This window comes from Myotis lucifugus, unplaced genomic scaffold (assembly GCF_000147115.1).
Source record: "Myotis lucifugus unplaced genomic scaffold, Myoluc2.0 scaffold_206, whole genome shotgun sequence".
NCBI lineage: Eukaryota > Metazoa > Chordata > Mammalia > Chiroptera > Vespertilionidae > Myotis > Myotis lucifugus.
In genome coordinates this window covers 1,193,476-1,220,918 of record NW_005871254.1, presented here as the reverse complement: position 1 = coordinate 1,220,918, position 27,443 = coordinate 1,193,476, and the positions used below count along the sequence as shown (strand labels likewise).

The window sequence follows — 27,443 nt, the reverse complement described above, 5'->3', positions numbered from 1 at the left end:
GGAAGTATGAGGCTCAGCGGACACCGGCGCCCGGAAGGTCAGCGTGTGAAGGAGTCGGTGGTAACGCGCGTCGCCCCGCTGTTACTGAAGAGCGACGGCCGAACGGGCGACCGCGGCCTGAGGCGGTGGTGAGGGGCTGACGGGCAGTTTGCGGCGAGGCCATGGAGGGCGGCGGGGGAAGCGGCAACAAGACCACCGGGGGGTTGGCCGGCTTTTTCGGAGCCGGCGGAGCTGGTTACTCGCACGCGGATTTGGCCGGAGTCCCGCGTAAGTACCGCGCGCGGCTCGCGATCGTTTCTGCGACTCGGCCCGGCGTGCGGCTGCCCTGCCCTCTCTTACTTGTTGGTGCTCACGGTCCGCAGTGGCCGTGGTGCGGTTGGTGTGTCTCTGCCGCCCCGTCAAGACCGAGCAGATGTTGGGGGCCATGGGTCCCCGACAAGCTCTCTGGAGTTGACGAGGGCTCAGAGATGTTGCACGTTTCCTTCCTTCCGTATCGGAGCCTCGTGCCTTCTCTCTCCTACCACACGTTTATCTCCTCGTTTGGTGGGCTGTGTGTTTGGCCCTACGTGAAGAGGAGGGCCCCGCTCTGCACGTAAATGTATTCCAAACAGGATCCCGTAGAAACCCTTTTAGCGCAAAGCCGCCTCTTCTACCCCACAAAGTCGCCGTCCGGTCGGAACCTCAATAGTACAGGGAGGCGACCGAGAGAGGAGCCGGGACCCGGGAGGGGCTGGAGGTGAGCTGACCTTGCAGGTCCCCTGCGGGAAGAAAGACTTTCGGGAAAGGCGTGTGCGAGGCGGAGGTGCAGAAGCGTGAACACCGTGCCTTTGTCCCTCCTCGTTCCCGGGAATATGGACTCCAGACACTCCGGACGCGTGGGATGAGGAGAACTCGGACTTAAAGATAGTAGGGACTTGGTGGAGGATAATGGCGTGATAAAACTGTTTTCTTTTTGATAATTCTGTATTTCTCTAGGTCCTTTAATGCTCAAGAACAACAACAACAAAAACCTTTTCCAGTTCCTAGTGTCACCTGTGTCAAAACTGCATCTAGAACACAGTTTATGTGTACATCGTAGGAGTCTGAGGGTTGGAGCACAGAGGCGAAGCGTTGTCATGTTAACTGGACTAAGGTTGAAGGCTGAGGGAGGGATTGAAGGGTGAACACCTACAACGAGCCAGTGACTTTAATGGACTTAAGCAGTTAATTTCTTTTTTTTTTCTTTGTAAGGCCGCTGCTTTCATGGAGTTTACATCCTACTGAAGTGAGCAAAGTAAAAAATAAAAACACTTCGGTTAGAGTTAAGTGTGCGTAAAGGCAGCAAAGCCAGATCATGAGATGGTGCTGGAAGCAGGAAGCCATTTGAGAGTGGGTCAGGGAAAGCAGCTCAGGGGTGTTGATATCTGGGCTGTGGCCTGAATACAAATGCCTGGGAGGAGGCAGACCTGCCACTGAAAATGTCTAGTACCTGTGTCCTGAGAAGAAAACAAACTCGGCATGTTGGAGGAACAACTGTTAGATGTGTCTACAAAATTGCAAGAGAGTTGGAGCGGTAGGAGATGCTGAACAGAGGGGCAAGGAGTGGCAGCTAATGTAGTGTTTGTAAGCCATGGTGAGGAGTTTGCATTTGTAAGTGTGAATGGCCGCCATTCAGGCTGATTTCCGTTTCTGTAGAAGGTGAATTGAAGGGCCCTAGCCTGTTTGGCCCAGTGGATAGGGTTTGGCTCAGTGGAGAGAGCGTCGGCCTGTGAATCCCTGCGAATCAAAGGTCCGGGGTTCGAGTGGGTCAAGGGCACTACCTCGGTTGGGTTGCAGGCTCCTCCCAGGCCTGGGCCCTCAGGGCGCGTGCAGGAGGCAACCAAATCAATGTGTTTCTCTCTCTTTCCCACTCTCTCTAAAAATCAATGGAAAAATATCCTTAGATGAGGATTTTGTTTTTTAAGTGAATTGAAGGGACTACTGTAGTGTAGTGAGATTTAATGGTTGGACTAGGATGGTGTCAATAAAGACAGTGGTAAGTGACACAATACAAGATAGCTATTGAATCGGAACTACTAGGACTTTCAGTTGGTGAAAAGACCAGAGTCATAGGAAATGCATAGATTTGTGAACAATCAACTAAGATACAGAAGGATCCAAAGATTAAATTTAAAATGTGAGAAAGTTTATTTTCCCTGATAGATTTTTCTAACTTCAGTTAGTGGGATTCCAGTCTGGCCCTCTTGCGTTTCCATTTTCTCTCGTCCTAACCCCCATCCCTGTGGTAATGGCCAGAAAATTCTCTACCCTGCCACAGTAAATCAACTCTGTCAGCAACTGTCAACATGGAACTGCCATGAAATATTTATTCACAGCACACAGCCCAAACACTGTTTCTCCCATGGAATTATTTGGTTTCTTGTCAGTTTCATTTTGCAATTTGTACAGTTGGCAAGCACTCTTGTAGCAAAGTAGAAAGAAATTAGCTTTATAATTGACCTGAGCTGTGCTTCCTTATATGTGTGGGTGCCTGAGCCACCACTGTAATACCCGGTTTGGGATTGAAGGCAGGAGGAGGAGGTAGCCCCAAAACTGCCAGACAAGAAGGATAAGCATAGAAAAGTGAGAGGAAATATCACATTCAGTGAGTCTGTGAGTCAGAATTGCAAAACATGAAACAAGAGCACAATTAATGCTAAATTAAATAACTTTAAACTTTTTGTTGCAATATGATGCTTTGTTTTCTTCTAGTGACTGGTATGAATCCTCTCTCTCCTTATTTAAATGTGGATCCACGGTATCTCGTGCAGGTAAGATTAAGACTAGTCCTTTTATGGTTTTACTAGTTAGGTTCTTACCATTAAAAAAATTTTAAATGTTAGGTATTTATGCTGACCTGATCTGTAATATGTATTTTTGGAAGCACCAGTTCTCTGGTATCTATTCACCTTTTTTTCTCATAAACCCTAGGGATTTGGCTTGCAACTCTCCCTGACATTAGTTGATTAAATCTCTTTAAAAGGTTTTGGGGTTTGGTTTTTTCCCCCATATTTTTTAAATTGTGGTAAAATAACACTAGCAAAATTTGCTATATAACTTTTTAAGTGTTATGCTCACTGTCACTAAATACATTTGTACAACCATCACCACCTACTATATCCATAACTCTTTTATCTTGTAAAAAATGAAACTCTGTAGTCCCCCCTTTCCCGCAGTTTCACTTTCTGTGGTTTCAGTTACCCATGATTAACTTTGAAAATATTAAATTTAAAAATTCCAGAAACAAACAGTTCATAAATTTTAAATCACAGGCCATGCTGAATAATGTGATGAAATCTCCCACTTCATACAGCACAGGACATAAATCATCCCTTTGTTCAGCAGATTGACGCTATATATGCTACCCTCCTCTTAGTCCAGGGGTGGGCAAACTTTTTGACTGGAGGGCCACAATGGACCGGAGGGCCGGAACAAAAGCATGGATGGAGTGTTTGTGTGAACTAATATAAATTCAAAGTAAACATCATTACATAAAAGGGTACGGTCTTTTTTTTTTTTAGTTCTATTCATTTCAAACGGGCCGGATCCGGCCCGCGGGCCGTAGTTTGCCCACGGCTGGCTTAGTCACTTAGTAGCCTTTTCTGTTATCAGAGAGAGAAAGACCCACAACATTCACATAACTTAATACAGTGTATTGTTAAAATTGTTCTGTTGTATTAGTAGTTGTTAATCTCTTACTGTGCCTATTTTATAAATTAAACTGTCATAAGTACAGGAAAAAAACCTAGCAGGTATAGAGTTCAGTACTATTCACAGTTTCAGGCATCCACTGGGGGTCTTGGAACAGATCACCCATGGATAAGGGAGGACTAGTGTACCCATTACAAAATAACTCCTCATTCTACTCTCTCCCCCCAACCCCTGACAGTCACCCTTCTGTCTCTGATTCTGTATACTCTAAGTACCTCAAATAAATGGAATCATATAGTATTTGTCTTTTTGTGACTGGCTTATTTTATTTAGCATCTCATTCCATTGAATAATATTACATTTTGGTTATCCATTCATCTGTCCGTGACACTTGTATTGCTTCCATGTTTTAGCTATTGCAAATAATGCTGCTATAAACATGGTGTATAAATATAAATACCTCTTTCAGACCCTTCTTTTAATTTTTTTTTTTATTATATAGCCAGAAGTGGAATTGCGGCATCATGTGGTAATCCGTTATTTTCTGAAAAATTGCCATATTGTGTTCCACAGCAGCTATGCTATTTTACATTCCCACCAACAGTGTTCAAGGGCTCCAATTTCTCTATATCCTAGCCAACACTTGTTATTTTCTGGGTTTGTTTTTTTATCATAGCTATCCTAATGAGTATGAGGTAGTAACTCATTGTAGTTTTGATTTGCATTTATATCTCCTGTGGAGAAATGTCTGTTCAAGTCCTTTGTCCACATTTAAATTGGGTCTTTTTTTGTTGAGTTTTCTATATATTCTGAATATTATGTCCCCTTATCAAATGCATGATATAAAAATATTTTGTTCCATCCTAGCTGGTTTGGCTTCGTTGATAGAGCATTGGCCTGCGGACTGAAGGGTCCCGCTTTCGATTCTAATCAAGGCACATGCCTGAGATGCAGCTTGATCCCCAAAAGGCAGCCGATCAATGATTCTCTTTCATCATTGATGTTTCTATCTCTCTCTCCCTTTCCCTTCCTCTCTGAAATCAATAAAAATACATTTTTAAAAAATTAAAAATGGCCCTAGCCAGTTTGGCTCAGTGGATAGAGTGTCGGCCTATAGATCGAAGGGTCCCAGGTTCAATTCCAGTGAAAGGCACGTACCTCAGTTGCAGCTTCCTGCCTGGGCCCTGATCAGGATGCATGCAGGAGGCAACCAATTGATTTGTTTCTCTCACATCGATACTCCTCTCTGTCTTTCCCTCTCTCTAAAAATTAATGGAAAAATATCCTCAGGTGAGGTTTAAAAAAACAACACAAATGGAACTGCCTTATGACCCAGCAGTTCCACATCTGGGAATTTATCTGAAGAAACCCAAAACACTAATTTGAAAGAATATATGCATCCCTATGTTCATTGCAGCGTTATTTACAATAGCCAAGATTTGGAAGCAGCCCAAGTATCCATCAGTAGATGAGTGGATAAAACCACTATGGTACATTTGCACAATGGAATACTACTCACCCGTAAAAAGGAAGAAAATTTTGCCCTTTGCAACAGCATGGATGGACCTGGAGAATATCATGCTAAGTGAGATAAGCCATTCAGAAAAAGACAGGTACCATATGATTTTACTCATGTGGAATTTAATGAACAAACTGATCTAACAAGCAAAATAGAGACAGACTTAAAGAAAGCAAGCAGATAGCTCTGGTGGTTAGGGGATTGAGCAAAAAGAGAACTTGTGGACATGGAAAACTGTGGTGATTGCGGTGGGAAGGAGAAGGGATGTAAGGGTATAGGAAGGACAAATGGTGATGGAAAAAATAAAAGAAAAATAAATAGCATTCCAGTAAAAATATTGGCATGATTTGTTATCCTATGTAATAAAAGCGTAGTATGCAAATTGTCCCCTCAACCGGGAGTTCGACCATAGGCAGGGCCAGCTGCGGGAAGGGAAGGAGTACCCAGCTGGCAGCCCCTAGGGACCCTACCAGTGCACGAATTTTGTGCACTGGGCCTTAGTAAAGTTATAAGAAATTATTAATAGTAAGTTAAACACAAATGAGGAAGTATAACCTGGGAATCTTTAAATGAAATCTTAAATCCTTACATATATAAAAAAGTACTTAATTACTTGAGTTTATTTTATTAGATCAGATTATTAATATTATTCATAAGTCTATGCATGAACACTTGAAATTAGGGTTATACATTTTAAGGTTTACACATTGGCCTCAATATTCTATTGTTTTGGGTTTCGTTTTGTTCTTTTCTTTTAATCCTCACCAGAGGACATGCTTAGAAAGAGAGAAGCATTGATTGCTGCCTCCCGTATACTGCCCCCCACTGGGGATCAAGCCCACAAACTAGATATGTGCCGTGACCGGGAATCAAACCAGCAACCTTTTGGTGCTCGGGACGATGCTCAACCAATTGAGCCACTCAAACTGAGCTGTTTTGGGTTTTTTGGTTGGTTGGTTTTTTATTAGGATATTGGATTAAACTGATCAAGAAACTTCAAAGAGTTTTGTTAGCTATCTCAGGAATGCAAGGTTGATTTAACATTTGAAAATCATTGTACTGTGCCATATCAGCAAAGAAAAGAAACTACACGATTAGCTCAATAGATGCAGAAAAGGCATTTGACCAAATTCAACATTCCTTTGTGTTTTAAAAACACACACACACACACACATAAACTAGGAATAAAGGGGAATGTCTTCAATCTTTTTTTTTTTTTTTTTGAAAACAGTGAAGTGTGTAGTATATATTTCACCCCAATTTTCTACAAATATATGTATTCATTGATTCAGAGAGGAAGAGGGAGGGACAGAGAAGCACCAGTGATGAGAATCATTTATGGGCTGTCTCCTGCATGCCCCCTACTTGAGATGGAGACTGCAACCCAGGCCTGGAATTGCACCATGACCTCCTGGTTCATAGGTCAACGCTCAACCACTGAGCCTCGCTCATCAGGGTCAACCCAACTTTTAAAAGTGTTACTTTTAAAGCGAAGGCTGCACAGGTGCCGTTTGAATGAGCACAGGTTGTGACTTAGTGGAGTTTTAGGCGGTTAAATGTCTTCAATCTGATACGGTTTTTTTAATCAAAATTTCCAAAGCTATGAGACTGGGTGAAGGTGGACAAAGGGATGGGAGTGGGGATGGGGACATCTGTAATAGTGTCAACAATAAAAATGGAGTTTAAAAAAATCCAAAGAGAGAGAACTCATGTGGGGAAAAAAGCCAAAGCTAACATGGTGAAAATCTCAATATGTTCCCACTAATAAGGAACAAGACAAGGATATCCACTCTCTTCCCTTGTCTTCAACATTGTCTTACCAGGGCAATTAGGCAACAGAATGAATGGCATCCAGATTGATAAAGGAAGAAGTAAAACTATCTATTTGAAGATATCATGATCTTGTGTATGGAAAATCTTAAGGTTCCGGCCGGCATCGCTCAGTGTTTGAGTGTCAACCTATTCACCAGGAAATCATGGTTGGATTCCTAGTAGGGTGCTTGCAAGAGCAGCTTATCAGTGATTCTCTCATAATTGATGTTTATCTCTCTTCCTCGCTGAAATCAATATAAATATATTTAAAAAAGAAAGAAAATCCTAAGGACACCACAAAAAACTTAGTTTTAATTTAGAATTTCAGCAATGTAGAATGACACAAGATCAGTATACCTAATTAATTATATTTCTATATAATAGCAATGGACACCACAAAAATGCAAGTGCAAAAACAATTCCATTTACAATGATATCAAAAGATAAAATATGTAGGGCTAAATTCAATAAAAATGCAAAATTTGTACTTTGAAAACTATAAAACATTATTGAAAAAACTTAAGACAAATAAATTGAAGGTATTCCAGTTTCTTAGAAGGTTTAATATTGTTAGAATAGCAGTAATTTCCAAATCAACCTGCAGATTCAACAGCCTCTATATCAAAATCTCAGCAGGCTTTTTTGCAGAAATTGGCTGATTTTAAAATACATATGAGAATACAAAGGATACAAAATAGCCAACAATCTTGAAAAGAAGAGCAAATTGGAGCATTCACACATCCCAATTTCAAAACTGATTCCCAAGCTACAGTAATTAAGACATTGTGGTGCTGGCACAAGGATAGCTCTATATATAGATCAACAAAATAAAATTGAAAGGCCAGAAATAAACTCTTCACATTTATAGTCAGGTTTTCAACAAGGGTATGAAGACAATTAAGTAGGGAAAAATTGGTAATCATATTTTTATAGAAACCAAGAGCTTTAATTTCATGGATTCCTCCCCCAACCCAAATTAATGTAATTTGACCAGGGTCTACTCCCTCAAAATCTTTGAAAAGCTTTGTTATATGGAACAGTACTTTTTTTTTTTTTAATCCTCACCTGAGGACATGTTTGTTTGTTTGTTTTAGAAAGAGAAGAGAGAAACATCAACAGTTGCCTCCTGCATGCGCCCCAAATAGGGATCAAACCAAAGACCTTTCAGTGTACAGGATGACATTCCAACCAACTGAGCCACACGGGCTAGGGTGAAACAGTACATTTTTATTAACTTTAAAAGCCCCAGTGACAAGTAACCATCACATTATTTTCAAGTCACTGTATATGAATGAAGTATATTTGCTTTCAGTCCTCGTCGTCTTTTTAGTATAGTTGACCCTAACAAAGAGTAAGTTGGTAATGACATGCATTTGTACTTACTAATGTTAATCACGGCCATTTTTTAAATTAACTATTTGTAATTAATGACTCATTTTTTGATTGGAAGATAATTACTTACCTCATCAAATCAAATGTCACATTTCTAAAAATCTCAAACCAGAAGCATAATTTAAAATTAAGTCATTAATTTGAAATTCAGGAAGCACCCCAAATTTACAAAACTGTCTAATAATCTAATAATAAAAGCATAATATGCTAATTAGACCTGATAGCCGACCGTCCTTCCAGACAAAGCCGAGGGGGCTTCAAGGACCGAGGGCAGGCTGCAGCAGCGGTGGCGGGGTGATGGGGGCAGCACCTTCCCCTGATTGGCCCGGTCGCCTCACGCAAATGGAGGCCAGACTGTGGCTCCCTGTGGGACCTTTGTTTAGTAAGTGCATTCCTGATTAGGAAAATCATAGCTCTGCACTGGTTTTAAGCCGTCAGTAGGACATCCCCTGATGGCTCCTGGACTGTGAGAGGGGGCAGGCCAGGCTTAGGGGACTCCCACACACACACACCAGTGCATGAATTTTCGTGCACTGGGCCTCTAGTGTATGAATATTATTCATGGTATGGCATCTATTCAGTGTGTGCTTATTGTCCAACCAACCATTTTTGTGTGATAAGAGTAGATGTGTTTGCTTATTTGTGCAATTTTTGCTGAGAATATATGCATAAGGCAAAAATCAAAATCCAATGCAGAGCTATGATTTTCCTAATTGGGAATGCACTTACTAAACAAAGGTCAGCATTTCACAAAGGGACCTGTTAGAGAGTTGCTAAATGTGTATGTACTGTCCTTCAGGGGCTTTTTCTAATCATTTTTGTGTGGAGAGCTTGGAAAAATGGATTGAACATGTCCTTCATAAGAATGTATTTTATTGCACAATTAATCATATAGTGTTCTTAGAGTAGCATTTCTTATCCTAGGGTTCGGTTCATACCAAATTTTGTGTATGCATTTATTGGAAAGAGGTCTATAGCTTTCTTTGTAAGATTATCAAAGGAATAATTATTAAGGTAATTTTGCCCTTGCATAACTGATCCAAACTGTTGTGCTTTTATAGTTTCTGCTCATTTTTTTTAATGATCATTTGCTCTTACACATCATAAAATGGTGTTTGATATGGAGTGAAAGTTATTTTCTCCTTTCAGACTGTTATTCTGTAAATGGTTACTTCTCATAGCTTTCACTTTACCTTTTTCTAGGGCTGTTCTTCCTAAACTCTGTTGCACTGTTGCTTCAAATTTATTATTACACCAGAGGCCCGGTGCACAAATTCGTGCATGGGGGCAGGGGACCATGGGAGGTTGGCCGCTGGCCCCAAGGAGGGAGCCAGCCCTCAGCCCCCTTGGGAAAGGGGCCGTGTCCACCACAACCCACACCTGGTTCCCCATCCCAGCCCAGAACCCAAAGGCCCCGGTGGGTGGGGAGAGGAGGCGACAGTCGCCCGGCAGAAAGAACGGATGCGGACATCGACACCCCACCTCTCCCCCCTCCTCCTTCCCTCGCTGCCGCACCACCACTGCGGCAGGCAGGCAGCTCCCAGGGAAGGGAGCGAGACAAATCCTTGTGTCGAGGGCTGACTTTCATTAGATTGCAGTGAGGGAGCTGCTCTGCTATGTATGAAACACCAACCCAGAAGCAGGTCTCTCTGAATGGTTTAGCAACAGGGACTGATGGGGGCCGGCCGGCTGGGGGGAGGGGCCCCAAGCGGTTGGCTGTAGGAGTGCACTGACCACTAGGGGGCAGCTCCTGCTTTAAGCGTCTGCCCCCTGGTGGTCAGTGTGCGTCATAGCGACTGGTCGGTCGTTCCGGTAGTTCGGTCATAACGGTCGCTTAGGCTTTTATATGTAGAGATAAGGCAAATTACATACAATCTGTAAAATTTACATTGAGAAGCACAGTTCTGAACAAGGATCCTTCCTAAGAATGCAGGTGCATAACTATATATGTTGTATATTTCATTTCACTTTGATTTAGATGTTGCTGTTGTTGCAGAAAGTTTTATTTTTGTTTAAGTATAGTTAAGTTTTAGTTAATTTAAGATGATACTTTCTGTGAAAAACTACTTTAACAAATTAAAAAACACTCTGCAAGTACTCTGTCTTGAGAGGAGCTCAGCTTGGTTTTCATTATTACTCCTTTAGGATACAGATGAGTTTATTTTACCAACCGGAGCTAATAAAACCCGGGGCAGATTTGAACTGGCCTTTTTCACCATTGGAGGATGTTGTATGACAGGTGGGTGTAATAAATTTTTAAGTGTTCTTAATCTAAGTAGTCAAAGATGGTTAAAATCAAAAACAATTAGAATATTTTACGTTTTTCATCTTTTTCTGTTATATAAAAAATGAAAAAGAATCAAAAGTGCAGTTGTTTTTAAATATAAAGATGTATTATTTGGATGAATTGTTAACTATGATTTACTAGGGGCTGCATTTGGGGCAATGAACGGTCTACGGCTAGGATTGAAAGAAACCCAGAACATGGCCTGGTCCAAACCAAGAAACGTACAGTAAGTCTCATGTAATCATCTGATGTGGTAATGTTGACTATTAACCACTACTCTGTCGGCTTGATGAGCACTATCTTGTGATTACAAATGTTGAGAGTATTGATAAACTTTTTGGTCAATCTTTTTTCTTAGTCAAAATAAAAGGAACTAAGAAATCGAGTTAGTGACTCTTAAGCTTTTTTTTTTTTAAATATATATTTTATTGATTTTTTACAGAGAAAGGGAGAGGAATAGAGAGTTAGAAACATCAATCAGCTGCCTCCTGCACACCCCCTACTGGGGATGTGCCCGCAACCAAGGTACATGCCCTTGGCCGGAATGAAACCTGGGACCCTTGAGTCCGCAGGCTGACGCTCTATCCACTGAGCCAAACCGGTTAGGGCAACTCTTAAGCTTTTAAAAGGAATGATTTTTGAGCCAGTGTCCCTCAGTCAGCTAGTGCTACCCCAACCTAACTTCTCAGCTACACCTGTTTCATTCTGCAGGCCTACAAAACCTGCTTTTCAAATTTTTGAATGATTAGTATATTATTTGGATTGTTCAGGGGCATCCAGAACCATAGGGTAGTGAAGAAATAAAAAGGACATAAGAGTGATTGCTAGATTCGCTATTACTTGACTTGAATTTAACTTCACTTTCCACTTCTGAAGTGGAACGCTACAGAAAATTTAAATCAAATTCCTAGAACTTAGAGGTAGTTCCAGAAGGAATAAGACAGTTTTCTAAGAAAATTAGAAGATCAGAAAGTGTATATAATATATATCTTCACCCAGCTTAAGAAATAAACATGACCAGTCCCTGTTGACATTCCCTTAATATATTGTTTAGTTTTGTATGTTTTTATACTTTATATGAGTGAAATCACAGTATACATATATTCTTTTTTTTAATGAGAGTCTTGTTGGTCTTATTTTTTATTGTTACTAATTTTTTTAGAGAGAGAGAGGAAGGGAAAGGAATAGAGAGAGAGAAACATGTATGAGAGAGGAACATCATCAATCGGCTCCCTCCTGCAAAGCCCCTACCGGGGAGTGATGCCACAACCTGGGCATGTGCCTTGACAGGGAATTGAACCAGCAACTGTTGGTTCCTGGGTCTACACTCAACTGCTGAGCACACCAGCTGGGCTACATATATTCTTCAATGGCTCACATAGAACACTTGAAACTCCATCTGCATTATTTGTTGTTTAACCAGCAGGTGGCAGCAGGTGTCTGCTAGAATTAGACCTTGGGGAATTTGAAGGTAAATTCCTGTTACTGTGTTGATCGTTGCCCTTGCTTTACTAGCCCAGATTCTTGACTATTCATATATATATACATACACACACACACACACACACACACATATATGTGTGTGTGTGTGTGTGTGTGTGTGTGTATATATCCTTAATATTTGTTCCTTACTCCGATAATTTTTTTTTTTTTACTTTTTGTGTTGTGGAAAATTTGGAATGTATATAAAAGTAGGCAAAATAGTACAGTGAACACCTGTGAACCATAACTTATGCTCAATAGCCATCAACCAAGACCAATTATGTCCCATCTCCTTCTTCCCTTCCATATTATTATGAAACTAATTCCCAGTGTTCTATCATTAAATATTAATTTGGAAGATCTAGAAAAAATAACCTTTGTTTTTTAAAACAGTAATGTTATTAATTTTTAGAGAGTCAAATTAGTTTTCATTTTTTAGAAATCTTTCACACCATTTTTTACATAATCATGCTGCTCTTCCTAGATGAGGAGACAGCATTTAAAAATGGAAAGAAGATAGGGTTTCAAGCTAGACAGATCTATGTATCTTCAAAGCCTAGTTCTATTACTTGCTATTTTGTAATCTTAGGTAAGCTTTCCGTACTGTCTGCCTATAAAGATTGTTGAGAGATGATTAAAGTTAGAAGTAAAGGCCCAATATGTGGAGGTACGGTGCCCAGTTGCATCCCAAAGAATTTTACCAATTTGCAGTGCTATCAGCAGTACAATACTATGAAAATTAATAGTTTTTAAAGCTTGTGACAGCCCTAGTCAGTGTTGCTTAGCTGATGAGTGTTGTCCAATGCACTTTCCGGCCATCGGTTCAATTCCTGGTCAGGGCACAAACCCAAGTTGCGGGTTTGATCTCTCGTCCGGGTACGTGACGAAGGCAGCCAATCAATGTTTCTCTCTCACATTGATGTTTCCGTCTCTCTCTCCCCTCTCTTCCTCTGTTTAAAAATCAATCAAAAAAAGAGTGGTTTCTGTTTAACAATTTTTTTAAAAGGCTTGTGACAAATGTAAAAACAACGTGCTAAACTTGAAATATATTGGTAAATAATTAATTGAAACAATATACTTCTCTATAAACAACCTTTTATAAGTAACACAAATTTTTATTATTGAGCATTAATATTTAGTTATTTTTTTTGTTTGCTGCTATAATTCTCTAATACCCAGCAGTAGTCAGCTGTCCAGACAGATCGTTCCTGTGATGGTGTTACACTGCTGGGAGAGAAATGTCCTGTCTTCTTCCTCCAGTTGCCTCTGTCACTGTTCTGGTGGCATCAGGCACTGGTGCAAGGCAGAACTATGCTTCCTTGAGAGTGTGCTAAGCATCCACTTTGGCTGCTTAGTTCTAGTGTGGGAGCAGACACAGCGTGCTTTCTCCGTGGGCTCTGGTTTGTTTTTTCCTTCTCTTCGAGTACATATTTATTTTTAATTCTGCCCTATGTTCTATAATATTCCATGATTTGATTCTACTTAATATTCTCAATATATACCCCTCCCCCCCAAAAAAACCTTAATTGTATGCTACTTTGTTCATTATAATGGCATGTCAGTTTCTATAAACTTTTTTTCTTTTTGTGTGTCTGTAAACTTCTTATAAAAATACATTTCAGGCTGTCATTCAAAGCCTTTATGTGTTTGATATATATTTAATAATCTTATATATGTAAGAAATTTCCTTACTTGTTACTCACAATGGTTGACGTTTTTAACATACCTTCATTTATATTTCTATAAAGTAAAAGCCATTCTTACTGAATTCTGAGGAGGTATTAAGATTTTTTCATGAAGAAAACTTGGAATTGGATTTATACTTTTTAAGTAGCTGCAATTATGGTTTTTCACATTACTAGAGGAAATAATGATTCTAAATACAGATTCTTTGTCTTTCTGCCCTTGTAGGATTTTGAACATGGTGACGAGGCAAGGGGCACTTTGGGCTAATACTCTAGGTTCTCTGGGTAAGTAAAGATTTCACTTGATAATAAATTATTAATGAAAAGAAAGAATGTACACATATCATGAACAATTTGATCAACCAAAATGTTTTAAATTCTAGGAAGAACAGGAGCTACATAAAGTAATCCCAAGGTGCTAATACCATCTGGTATACCATTTCTGAATGTTTTAAATCTTTTAAAACTCTAAAAAAAACCCTCTAAGTACTCTCCTATCCAAGCACGACACCAAATAAAATCATGAACCTTTCCAAATACCTTCTTTGCATATCCGGAGTCATAGTCACATGCCTGGATTAGTGACTATAGCTCGTCCTCCTTTTTGTTTTAAGTGAGTACACATAGCATTCCATCATATGGAAAGTCCCCTTCTGGACCAGTCTCTTCCTGATGGGCATTTTAGTTGTTGCCAGGCTTTTGCTATTACAAACAGTGTTCAAGTGATCCTGCTGGCAGCACGGGAAAGCAGCAGGTCATCCACAAAAATCTGCTCTGCCCTCCACCATAAGCCAGCTGCTTATATTGGGTAGGAGGACAAAGATTACATGGGAAAGTGGGCCCAGGGTAATCGTTACAGGTTACAAGTCATGCAGGCTTGGCAGGGGGCAAGGCGGGGGCATGGGGAGTGTCACATAGGGTGGGGTGGAGGGGTCAAATGTGGCAGTTTTGAGAACGGGTAAGAAAAAGGGTTAATGCAGCAATTTTTCAACTGGTGTGCCCGGTACATGGGAACTTTGATGCTAAATCTAAGAAAGTCTGGGTAGAACAGAATGGCTGAGTGATCACTCTGTATACCTTTGAATACTTACAGAATGATGACTGTAGGATACATTTATCTAAGTATAATTTCTATACTGACTTTTAATCACCATTTTATTATTGATCAGTTCCATTTCCCCTGTAGCTTTGCTTTATAGTGCATTTGGTGTCATCATTGAGAAAACACGAGGTGCAGAAGATGACCTCAATACAGTAGCAGCTGGAACTATGACGGGCATGTTGTATAAATGTACAGGTAGGAGATTTTGAATAGAGAGCTCTCTTAATACACTTGAAGTATGCTTTTGATGCATAGATTTCAAAGGAAACTGCATCCTTTTTTTTTTTTTGCAGTATAATCTAGTGTTCTCAGAAACCAGAGATTGTTACGGTTTTGGTTTGTTTAGTTTTGGTAAAATACATATAAGATTAACCATCTGAACCATATTTTAAGTGTACAGTTGAGTAAAGTTAAATATATTTACATTGTTGTGCAACCCATCTCCAGAACTTTTCTTCATTTTACAAAACTGAAACTACTCATTAAGCAACTCTCCATTTCTCCCTTCAGCCCCTGGCAACTACCATTTTGCTTTCTATCTATGAAATTGACTGCTTTAGGTACCTCATGAAAGTGGAATCATACAGTATTTGTCGTTCTGTGACTGGCTTATTTCATTTAGTGTAATGTCCTCAAGGTTCATCCATGTTACAGCATGTGTCACAATTTTTTTCCATTCTAAGCAGATACTTGGTTGCTTCCACCTTTGGCTACCTTGAATAATACTGTTATGAATGAACATTAGATAAACTAAATACCATTCAATTTTGAAAATAAAGTCCTAAGAGTTGATCCAAAATGGTCTGGGGAAGATCAAATATCAAATTCTCCTCTAAAATAGAAAAATAATTAACATTCACTGAACTATGATTATACTCTCAGCAATGAATACTTAATAATTTGTTTTATTTAAAACTGTGAAATGAGAATCACACTCCAGCTTTATAGATGAGCACAGTATTAAGACGACCTTTTTCAAAATGTCATATAAGCAGTGACAGCCTCAAATTTTTCATCATGTCAGTTTGTTTGTTTTTTTAATATATTTTATTTATTTTTCCCAGAGAGGAAGGGAGAGGGATAGAGAGTTAGAAACATTGATGAGAGAGAAACATGGATCAGCTGCCTCCTGCACACCTCCTACTGGGGATGTGCCCGCAACCAAGGTACATGCCCTTGGCCGGAATCCAACCTGGGACCTTTCAGTCCGCAGGCCGATGCTCTATCCACTGAGCCAAACCTGTTAGGACCGTCACGTCAGTTTTAAATTACTTAATTAAACTGCTTAAGTTCTTCACTCCTGTCTGTGAAGAGCACTTTCATTTGTTTGATTGCTTTATTATGTCTGAGACACTTGATTAACTGAGTAATTCTGTTTATTAGGAATTCTTTCATCACATGTATCAGGTAGTATTTTTGCTCAATTTTTACGAGAAAGAAATGTGAGAAGTCTCTCATGATTATAAAGTCCAAGTTTTCCTATCATATCTAGAGTGAGAGGCTTTTCTGTATTGAAATAGATTGCATTTGGAATTTTATTCCTAAGAGCTCACACAGCTTCTTGCACCATGTATGGTGTGTTTACATGCAAACAGTTTCCAGGTAGAATATGTCCATGAAATGTTGCCTTGGCATAGAAAAAGCTTATTAAAAACCTAAAAACACTTTCACATTGAAAATCTGTAGGGTCAGACGAAAGAATTTTAAATTTTAATTGGCAGCACAAAGGTGGCACTCAGCCAGAAAGGGTTTTTAAATAACAAATTAATATTTTAAAAAATGAAGATTTCACAAAACTCTGGAATTCCAGCTTCTTTTGAATAAATGGAAGACACCAAGCTCACACTATATGGTGGCAAATGGCTGGAGCAGAATGGGGAGCCACTTCTACCCCAGTGGGTGGGCATGGAAGCTGAGTCCCCACCATTCCCTGTTTTCTTACTCAAAGTAAGCCATTATGGCATTTCCTGTGTTAGGAGCAGTTCTGAATATACAAATGCAAATTATCTAATTTAAGGCATTATGCATATTTAAAAAATAGAAAGGAAAAGGCTGAATACTTGATATTATCAAAAGAAATGGTAGCCAGTTTTCTGTGTCAAGGACTTCCTTGAAGTAATAGCTTGGGACAGCTTCCACATAAATTATGGAATAGAAAGCCCTTGGCTCAAAAGAGAAAAAGCAAAAAAGATTATCCATTAGTTCTGTCAGGTGATGAGTTGGTTGCAGCTCCCTTTCCGTTGGGGACCATAGAGGAAGGTAAATGATCTCCTGAACCAAAATTCCAGCATTGCTTCCCATCCCTGCCTCAGCAAAGGCAGATTGGTGTCTTTTATTGATTTTGTGTGGCAGGAATGCAAATGTGTAACTTCAACTTTCAGATTTGGAAAACAGTTTGGGCACTCTAGTCTAGAGCAGCATAAACTGTTAGGGGAGGAATTTCACATTTAGGGAATGGCTAATTCCTGCTGACCTAAAATATTTGCAATCCCCAGTGTACTCTTCAAAATATAATTTTTTTAAAAAAAAGTATAGCTCTGGGGCTGTCACTTTAGCCCTAACCAGTTTGGCTCAGTGGATAGAGCATCGACCTGTGGACTGAAGGGTCCCAGGTTCTATTCCGGTCAAAGGCACATGCTCGGGTTGTGAGCTCAATCCTCAGTAGGGGGCGTGCAGGAGGCACCCAATCAAAGATTCTCTCATCATTGATGTTTCTCTCTCTCCATCTCCCTTTCTCTCTGAAATCAACCATATATATACATATATGTGCGTGTGTATGTATGTATATATATACACACACACAGACACACACACACATATATATCTATAATAATCCTATCTAATAATAGACAAACAGGGTAATTGACAGTACCTTCGCTACGCCTCCCATTGGCTAATCGGCGTGATATGCAAATTAACCGCCAACAAAGATGGTGGTTAATTTGCATACGTAGGCGCCAAGCAGTGGAGCAAAGACTGAAGCAAGCCGGAGCAGCGAAGATGGGAAGACAGAAGGCGGCTCTGGCCGGGGCCGCGAAGATGGAGGACGGAAGGCAGCTCTGGCCAGAGCGAAGGCCTGGGTCCCGGGTGCCAGAGGAAAACCTGTGCCCGCAGCCAGGAGAAGGGAAGGCCTATTGCACGAATCTCTTCATGCAACAGGCCTCTAGTAAAAGTATAATATGCTAATTAGACTGGACAGCCAGGCGAAGGTGGAATTTCGTGCATCGGGCCTCTAGTATAAAATAATAAATGTGTTAAAAAAATGGGGGAAGGACTTTAGAATGAAAGTAGTATGATCCAATGTAGCCACTTCAGTACAAAAGTAGTACTTTTGCAGCTACTTAGTAGAAAGAAAAATTATGAGGAAAATACTACATGACAACATGGGCTATTGTAACCGGACAACCAAGGAGTCAGGGCTGCCTGTCACTATGTGAGCCAATTAAGCAGAGACAGGGTTGAATCATACATGAGCATTTATTCCAATCCTACTGGCAGCATGGGAGAGCAGCAGGTCATCCACAAAAATCTGCTCTGCCCTCCACCATAAGCCAGCTGCTTATATTGGGTAGAAGGACAAAGATTACATGGGAAAGTGGGCCCAGGATAAACATTACAGGTTACAAGTCATGCAGGCTTGGAGGGGTCGGGGCGGTCACATAGCGTGGATGCCCTTGGGCGCCCCAGGACCAGATTGTAGGTAATAGGGGCTGGGGTTGTAAAGAACAGGTGCTTCCAGGATAGATTGTCTCAGCCTCGAGGTTATAAATCTCTCCATAACCATAGGCAGTTCTTGGGACAGGAGGTTGGACTGCATTCCGATGTTAGCTCCCATGTCCCAGGGCGTACAATTCCCAGCCAAGAAAAAATGTGCTTTCTAATCAGAACAGAACCATCATGGTTAACAGCATGATTAATGTGTCTCATAATTAGTTTCCAATATTCTATTTCTGCCCCTAACATTGTCACACCAGAAAGAGGCTAATTTTTTTTTAATCCTCACCCAAGTATATGTTTATTGATTTGAGAGAGAGAGAGGAAGGGAGAAAGAAACATCTATCCGTTGCCTCCCATACGCACCCTGATTGGGGTTTGAACCTGCAACTTTTTTGGTGTACACTGACACTCCAACCAGCTGAGCCACCCTGCAGGGTCAAGAGGATAATTTTTAAAGTAATAATTCTGATGATACCATTTTTTAAATTTTGCCGTAGCCGGGTTAGCTCAGTGGATAGAGTGTCGGCCTGTGGACTGAAGGGTCCTAGGTTCGATTTTGTTCAAGGGCACATGCCTGGGTTGCGGGCTCGATCCTCTGTGTAGGGCATGCAGGAGGCAGCCGATCAATGATTCTCTCTTATCATTGATGTTTCTATCTTTCCCTCTCCCTTCCTCTCTGAAAATCAATAAAAATATAATTTTAAAACATTTTCCATTTTATTTTGTTAGTCCTCACCCGAGGATATTTTTTCCATTGACTTTTAGAGAGAGGGAAGGAGGGAGAAAGAGGAATATCAATGTGAGAGAGACACATCAATTGGTTTCCTCCTATACGTGCCCCGACCTGGGCCAGGGATCCAACCTGCAACCCAGGTATGTGCCCTTGACCAGGAGTTAAAACTGGGACCCTTTGGAGCACGAGCCGGCACTGAGTGACACCGACCAAGGCAATTTTCTTTTTTTCCGTCACCATTTATCCCTTCTATGCCTTCTTTCACCTCCCCCCACATACAAGCTGTCTTCCTGCTCTCTGTCTATGAGACTATCTCTATTTTGCTTGGTAGTTCAGTTTGTTCATATGATTTTAGTTCAGACCTAATGTTTACTTAATGAGTTATGTAAATATTTTTCAGAAGGCGTGAAATGTCATTATTAGATTTCCTGTGGCATATGAAAGTATTTAATAATAGCCAGTATTCTATCAGAACAAGAACAGCTTTAGTTTTGCTATTATCCATAGTTTTGGAATGATTTAGAGGCTGGTCACTTATCTTCAGGAAATAAGGCCTCAGAAACCAAGACATGGGTCCCCCTTCCCACTCACAAAAAATCCCTGATCAGTTAATCCTGCTCCTTCCATAAGAAAGTCATCTATAAAAGCAAACTAAGCAGAAGTAAAAAGATACACAAATCCAGTTAATCAAAGTAAGCAATTGTCATCTGTTGTTATTAAAAGGTAATATTTATCCATGAGTGCCAGGCCTTCAAAATTAAATTCTATGTGTCAAAAGGAGGAGCCTCTTGATGACTTTTTTGTTTCTGTTACTGGCATCAGCATTGTTCCAGCAAATAAAAATGCATGTAACATATAAAATAGGCAAAGGGCTAACTGCCATAATACATAAAACATTTCAACAAATCACTCAAGTAAAAAGTGGAGTAAGGATATGTCAGACACTTCAGGGGAAAATACAAATGACTGCTCAATGATAGAAGTGGTTCGGTCTCACAAGCAGCCAGGAAAAGTAAAAGAAAACATTAAGATAATATTTTTCACCAACTGGCTTAAATAAGGTGATGGTAGATGGCATTTAATATTGGCAAAAGATAAGCAAGTGTTTTGAAGGGAAATTTGGCATTCGTTATTATTTTAAATATGTAGATCCTTTGCTCAAGTAATCTAACATTCGGCAGTTTATTCCACAGCGAACTAAGGCATACATGCAAAACTCTATGCCCCAAGGCTTTTGAGACTCACTTCAAGGAGAAGGTGATGTTTGCACAAAGACTGACACATGAGGGAGCATGTGAGGTGGGAGTCTGGAGGGAGTGATATAGGTAAAGGCCCTGCAGCATGAGTTCAAAGGCATTGGGAGGAGTATTTGAATCTGGGGTCATAAAAATGGCAAAGGCCCAAACCGGTTTGGCTCAGTGGATAGAGCGTCAGCCTGCGGACTCAAGGGTCCCAGATTCGATTCCGGTCAAGGGCATGTACCTTGGTTGCGGGCACGTCCCCAGTGGGGAGTGTGCAGGGGGAAGCTGATCGATGTTTCTCTCTCATCGATGTTTCTAACTCTCTATCCCTCTCCCTTCCTCTCTGTAAAAGATCAATAAAATATATTTTTTTAAAAAAAATGGCAAGGGACCAAATCATGGAGCAGATAGAGCTTAACAGGCCACAGGAAAGAATTTGGCTTGCCTAGACATCCGTTAATCTTACCTCCTAAATACTAGCATTTATTTTTACTTGTAAACCTTAAATTGTTTGTAACTTCCAGAGAGAGTTAAACTTTCACTCTTCTTCTGAGTACAAAGTTTATACCAGGAGATATTCACTCAGGGTTGATAAACCCTCTAAAACTTGCATAAGATTCTGAAAGAGTCTGGGACACTCCCTACCACCCACAGAAAAGCCCCCTTGAAAAAGACTAAGATCTGTGAAAACAGTCCTAAAAGGACGCAGTAATGTGGGGAGTCAAAACAGCTGAGATAGTTTAGTGTGTGTAGTGTTACACGGAAGAACTGGCACTGCATGGGAGAGAGGAGTGAGACTGTGCTGAGGGAAGCACAGGAAAGTCAGTGTCTGCTATTCAAAGTCATATATCACTTTCACTCTATAACAGCAACGAGAAAAAAAACAGGGAAGCAGGAAACAGCCTCCAGTGACCCAGTCACCTTTGATTTCTACCTTTTTCTCACTATTCCCTCATTTCATCAGTTGTGACCACCTGGTTCATAGGTCTACACTCAACCACTAAGCCACGCCGGCTGGGCTCCATTGATTTTTAGAGGGCATGAAAGGGAGGGGGAGAGAGAGAGAGAGAGAGAGAGAGAGAGAGAGAGAAACATCCATGTGAGAGACAGATCAATTGGTTGCCTCCTGTAAGCACAACCACAAGGGCTAGGGATCAAGCCTGCAACCAAGGTACGTGCCCTTGACCAGAATCAAACCTGGGACCCTTCAGTCCACGGGCCAATGCTCTATCCACTGAGCCAAACCAGCTAGGGCAGCCGTGGGCAAACTACGGCCCGTTTGAAATGAATAAAACTAAAAAAAAAAAAGACCGTACCCTTTTATGTAATGATGTTTACTTTGAATTTATATTAGTTCACACAAACACTCCATCCATGCTTTTGTTCCGACCCTCCCGTCCAGTTTAAGAACCCATTGTGGCCCTCGAGTCAAAAAGTTTGCCCACCCCTGAGCTAGGGCGATAATCATATTCTTTAGAATCATGAAGATAAAGACAATTAGGGAAGGGAACAGGGGATTAAGGTGAGGATGGGACTGCACCAGACTATTGTGCATAATGAAAGTCTTTTAGTGCTATCTTGACTTTTAAATTATGTATTGGGCCGAAACCGGTTTGGCTCAGTGGATAGAGCGTCGGCCTGCGGACTGAAAGGTCCCAGGTTCGATTCCGGTAAAGGGCATGTACCTGGGTTGCGGGCACATCCCCAGTAGGAGATGTGCAGGAGGCAGCTGATCGATGTTTCTAACTCTCTATCTCTCTCCCTTCCTCTCTGTAAAAAATCAATAAAATATATTAAAAAAAAAAATTATGTATTGGGCTACTTTGATAAAAACAAAAGTGAGTAAAGATTTAACAACATAAAAAGCAGGCATTACTTTGGGAGTGGGGTGGAGAGATACAGTGTAGTGGGTACAGAGTTTCAGTTTTGCAAGATGAAAGTTCTCTGGAGATGGATGATGATGGTAGCACAGCATTGCCAGTGTACATAATGCTACTGAACTGGACACTTACGGTAAATAACCATGTTACATGTATTTTAAAACAATTTTTAAAAGTAATACAAAACAATTGTCAAGTTCATGCAAAATTTTGAATGTTTAGTAGCCATCTCAGTGTGTGTGTAGGTAAGGTGGTTCTTCTAAAGCAGGGGCCACCAGTTCCTGTTTGCCAGATGCCTGTCTATTCCTTATGCTTTACTTTTTTTTTTTTTTAGCTACATTTTAAATGCTTATATAAGTACTGCATAATAGCCTTTGGTCCCTCAGAGCCTAAAATACTTATTTTCTGTCCATTTTAAGAAAAATTTGCCAATTCCTGCTCTAAAGTAATTATCAGTTCAATATATAAGCTCTGCCATTAGCCAGCTCTCTGCCTCCCAAAAGGCATTTAAAGATTCTGGGCCTCGTTTCCCCATGATTAGAAGGAATATTTGCCCTCGCTGGAAGAGTTGTGTAAGGATCCAAAAGATGGAAGGTAAATCTGTGAAACACGTCTCTTGTTTGTTGTGCTTTACAGACACCGACCGTTGGCCTTATTTGATTACTCTGTGTTCAGAACAAGTTATTTGCTAATCAACTTCCTGTGCTTAGTTAGCCACAAGTTGATTACAGAAAGCTTAAAGCCAACGTCCTCAAACTTTTAATAGATCAACCAGTTGGAAAACTCTAAAGTTAGTGGTAAGAGTTAAAACTAAAACATGGCTGGTATGTGATAAAAGGCTACCCTAGAGTAAGGATTAACTGTGCTTAGTACATCAAACACTGCATATTTTTGGTGGTTTTTTTGCTGGTAATAATTTTTTTCTAGTCTTCAAAGAAGTAACTTGATTTGAACTAAGTTTGTTTTATTTTGCTCAGAAAGTAGAAAGCTTTCTGGGGGATAAATTGTTAATGAATACTTAATATGCCATTGATGTCCCATAGATCGGAAAGCCTTCCAGTTTCATTGTTACCCCAGTGCCTATGCCCAGGAGGGGTTCATCTGATGGCTGAAAACTAGTGTAAAAATCTTCCCAAAAGGGTCAAGTAGAAACTATGTTAAGATACTCAAAGCAGTGGGCCACTGGCAGGCAGTTAGCAGCTATTTCCAAACCCACAGGCAGACTTCAGAGCTCTGGGTCTGCAACCTCCTAACCCAGTGGCCAGCAAACTGCGGCTCACGAGCCACATGTAGCTCTTTGGCCCCTTGAGTGTGGCCATGAAGTTTCAATCGCACTGTCCGTGCGTACCCGCACGTGGTATTTTGTGGAAGAGCCACACTCAAGGGGCCGCAGTTTGCCAACCACTGCCCTAGTCCATTGGTCAGCAAACTCATTAGTCAACAGAGCCAAATATCAACAGTACAACAATTGAAATTTCTTTTGAGAGCCAAATTTTTTAAACTTAAACTGTATAGGTAGGTACATTGTTACTAACTTAATTAGGGTACTCCTAAGGCTTAGGAAGAGGCACACTCAAGGGGCCAAAGAGCCACATGTGGCTCGAGAGCCGCAGTTTGCCGACCACTGTCCTAACCTAAAGGTCCAGGGAAGTTAGTCCGAATGTTTGATCCCAGGAAAGAGTATCTGCGGAAATTATTGTGCTTTCAGTTCCTTGCCTTCCATCATTTTTCTGATCAATAGCAGTGAGGCCACCTTAGCTTTTGCTTTGTGTTGACTCAGAATGGTTAGAGTATTAAATTTTTGTAATCTGTTTATACTCATTATACTCAAACGTTTAGGTTTAGTAACTGAGCCATAGTGATCTTGCAGATAGCTTAGTTTTTATTCTCCTGTACTTTGTAGTTTTTTCCATTTTAGGAAATTGGTCTAATTATAGTTCACTTTCAGCCCATAGAACTTTTTATTGACATACTCATCAAAAATAATTCATAGGGCCGAAACCGGTTTGGCTCAGTGGATAGAGCGTCGGCCTGCGGACCGAAGGGTCCCAGGTTCGATTCCGGTCAAGGGCATGTACCTGGGTTGCGGGCACATCCCCAGTGGGAGATGTGCAGGAGGCAGCTGGTCGATGTTTCTCTCTCATCGATGTTTCTAACTCTCTATCTCTCTCCCTTCCTCTCTGTAAAAAATCAATAAAATATATTTAAAATAAATAAATAAATAAAAAATAAAAGCAAAGATCCTTTAAAAAAAAATAAATAATTCATAGGTCCTTATTAAACTGAGATTGTTTTAAATGAGCAGATTGAGTGTATATTACTTTTGTTTCAACCACATTGAATACAGTTGCAAGTTAAACTGCAATGCCTAGTCTAACTATAACAAGATGATATAGAGATCTGGACTTCAAGGAGATATCTCCTATTTAAATTTTTCTGATGTTTCTGACTCTCCCCCTCCCCATATTTGACATCTACTTATAGATGTTGTGTATGCAGTTTCTGTTTGGGTCTGTTTAAGAGAGATAATTAGGGCGTTTCATAGTGGAAGCCTAATAAGCAGCTCAGCTATCAGAACTCTTCAGACTAGAGAGGCTCCTGGAAGGAGTGGCCATTTAATCTATCAGCTGAAACCATCTGGCAGGACATTCATTGCCGAAATGGTTGAAGTGAATTTGGCAACATCACTGAATTTCACAGAATTTCCTGTCTCAGACCTCAATAAGGTAATCACTGGATTGCAGCTCCATTCCCTTTGCGATCCTGACACAACTTGAAAAAAATACTCCACAGGTGCAGAAGTAGCTGCCTAAAGTTTATGGTCCCTACTTGTTTACAAAACTGTAAAAAACATCAAATACTTAAGTTACTTTTGGTAACCCCCATTGTCTTAGCAGACTTGGGGGCTATTTTCAAATAACTGGTTGAAACATTTTTGTTTCTGCATTTCAAACAAAATATCTATTGCTGATCCTTTTCAACACGAAAACTATTTTGTTGTTAAGCAGAGTCTAATCCTTGAATGTTTTCAACTAGTGTGATGATGCTAAAAGCCTCATTGCTTGGTAGTTGTAGAAGATTGTTTGACACATCAGTGTAGGAATGGGGGCAGGGGAGTGGTGCTTCACCAGCACCTAAACCTTCATTATAGCCACTTATTACCACTACTTGAATCTTTATAGTATTTTCAGAACATGTGCAGAGTCCACAGGCTGCTCACTATTTCCAAAGAGAGTGTCGCCTTGTCTATATTATTGCTTTACGTCAGTTGACAGTGCCAGTGAAGTCTGTATTAGGAAATACTTTATCTGGCTGAGACTTCAATGATAAGCATAAGATCTTTAAAAGTATTGTAAGAACAAGTCAGATTGAGAAAAGTCAAGAAATTGTTAATACTGATTCTTATGTAAAAATTGTGACACTGAAAAATGTTTTAAATGAAATATAGTATGTATATTGAACAGATCATTTAGGGCAGCGGTTCTCAACCTGTGGGTCGAGACCCCTTTGGCGGTCAAACGACCCTTTCACAGGGGTCACCTAAGACCATCCTGCATATCAGATATTTACATTACGATTCATAACAGTAGCAACATTACAGTTATGAAGTAGCAACAAAAATAATTTTATGGTTGGGTCACAACATGAAGAACTGTATTTAAAGGGCCAGAAGGTTGAGAACCACTGATTTAGGGCATTTATCTCCTGATTGGTTTATTATATCACTTGTAAAACTTTTTTCCGCTTGGGATGGAGTATTTATAAACATGAATGCTATGTCTCCATCTTGATACTCGTTTAATCCTTTGGTGCTAGGACACTATGCAAAACAAATCTCTTTCTCTCTCCCCCAGGTGGTCTTCGAGGGGTAGCACGAGGTGGTCTAGCAGGACTGACACTTACTAGCCTCTATGCACTATATAACAACTGGGAGCACATGAAGGGCTCTTTGCTCCAACAGTCACTCTGAAGATTCTGCCAGCTTATGACTAGAGGACACTTTAGTAGTCATCCAGATCAATTTATGAGTCCATCTGGAGTTCTCTTCTATACCTACAAATAGTTTGAAAAATTGTGCAGATTTCCGAATTGCTGTGATGAAGATGGTTGACTAGACTGGCTTTCCTTCCAGCCATTAGTGAGTTGAAGCCAAAACCCTTTGGTGGCTGAGTAATATGGTTCTTTTTCAAGATCTTGCACCTGTTCTCTTTGTTACCTCCTGAACTGGAAAACCACTTACTCCCATCATTCAGGTCATTCTTGTTGTCAGTACTATATCACCATGTTTGTTCATTTAATGATCCAAGACTGTAATATTGCCTTGTATTACCAATAAAGTGTGAAAAACCAAAGTCCACTCCAACGTAAACATAGTGGGTGTTTCCATTTAAAAACATCTTTCTGATTTTAAAGTGAAATTTACTCTTAGCATTTTTTTTTTTGCCCCAACTAGGCTAAAACATGTTTTCATGTTTGAATTGAAATGAAGGGTTACTGGCAGTATTAACAGATGGGTTAAAATTTTCCTCCAATAGAGTTGACACTAAATAACCTCAAGATACTTCAGATTAAACATTATACCATTAGTGTGCTAGAACCACCTGTCCAGTGATCATGCTTAATTATGTATAAACTGGTCCCCTTTCTGGGGATAGTTAGAAAAAGAGATGTAATAGATAAGAGTTTTAAGTTTTTAAGGAAGCCTTGGGAAAGTGAAAGGAAAGGCAAGTTATTTCTAGTTTCTATATATGAAAAAATAAAATTGCACTGCAGATTATACATATATATAATAAATTCTAAACAACTGATGGTTATGATTGGAAAAAGTGGGGCCTTTTTGGATGCATCTAGTAAGGAGGGATTTGGCAGAAAGTTTTAGCAGATTGAAAATTAAAAGGAATAACATGAAGAGTTTGTAGCAACA

General features: G+C 40.2%; 1 protein-coding gene and 1 non-coding gene across 12 annotated transcripts; both read left to right on the top strand.

The window, feature by feature from the left end:
• On the top strand, positions 1 to 26,888 carry LOC102422306 (mitochondrial import inner membrane translocase subunit Tim23). Of its 11 annotated transcripts, none has more exons than XM_023761303.1 (8): positions 13 to 267; positions 976 to 1,132; positions 1,231 to 1,264; positions 10,538 to 10,631; positions 10,821 to 10,905; positions 14,073 to 14,131; positions 15,033 to 15,143; positions 26,374 to 26,888. In XM_023761303.1, exons 1-8 carry the CDS (start codon positions 162 to 164, stop codon positions 26,487 to 26,489), a joined length of 762 nt encoding a protein of 253 aa, XP_023617071.1. In that variant the 5' UTR covers positions 13 to 161; the 3' UTR covers positions 26,490 to 26,888. The 11 variants fall into 11 exon arrangements, with proteins under 11 accessions (XP_006097617.1, XP_023617071.1, XP_023617081.1 ...); XM_023761306.1 differs by lacking the exon at positions 26,374 to 26,888 and adding an exon at positions 14,230 to 14,261 and having other exon boundaries at positions 19 to 267; XM_006097555.3 differs by lacking the exons at positions 976 to 1,132; positions 1,231 to 1,264 and adding an exon at positions 2,731 to 2,789 and having other exon boundaries at positions 1 to 267.
• LOC111827709 lies at positions 13,336 to 13,538 on the top strand. The gene has a single exon (XR_002831383.1). It is a non-coding gene; the product is annotated as a small nucleolar RNA SNORA74 (small nucleolar RNA).
• Positions 26,889 to 27,443: the final 555 nt, after the last annotated feature.

What these genes read in the sequence shown, in the direction of transcription:
- LOC102422306 (XM_023761303.1), top strand. Translation starts at nt 162, where the DNA reads ATGGAGGGCGGCGGGGGAAGCGGCAACAAGACCACCGGGGGGTTGGCC. An exon ending in GTCATGTTAACTGGACTAAG is followed by an intron (nt 1,133 to 1,230) that starts GTTGAAGGCTGA and finishes TTTCTTTGTAAG; the next exon opens with GCCGCTGCTTTCATGGAGTT. An exon ending in CATGTTGTATAAATGTACAG is followed by an intron (nt 15,144 to 26,373) that starts GTAGGAGATTTT and finishes TCTCTCCCCCAG; the next exon opens with GTGGTCTTCGAGGGGTAGCA.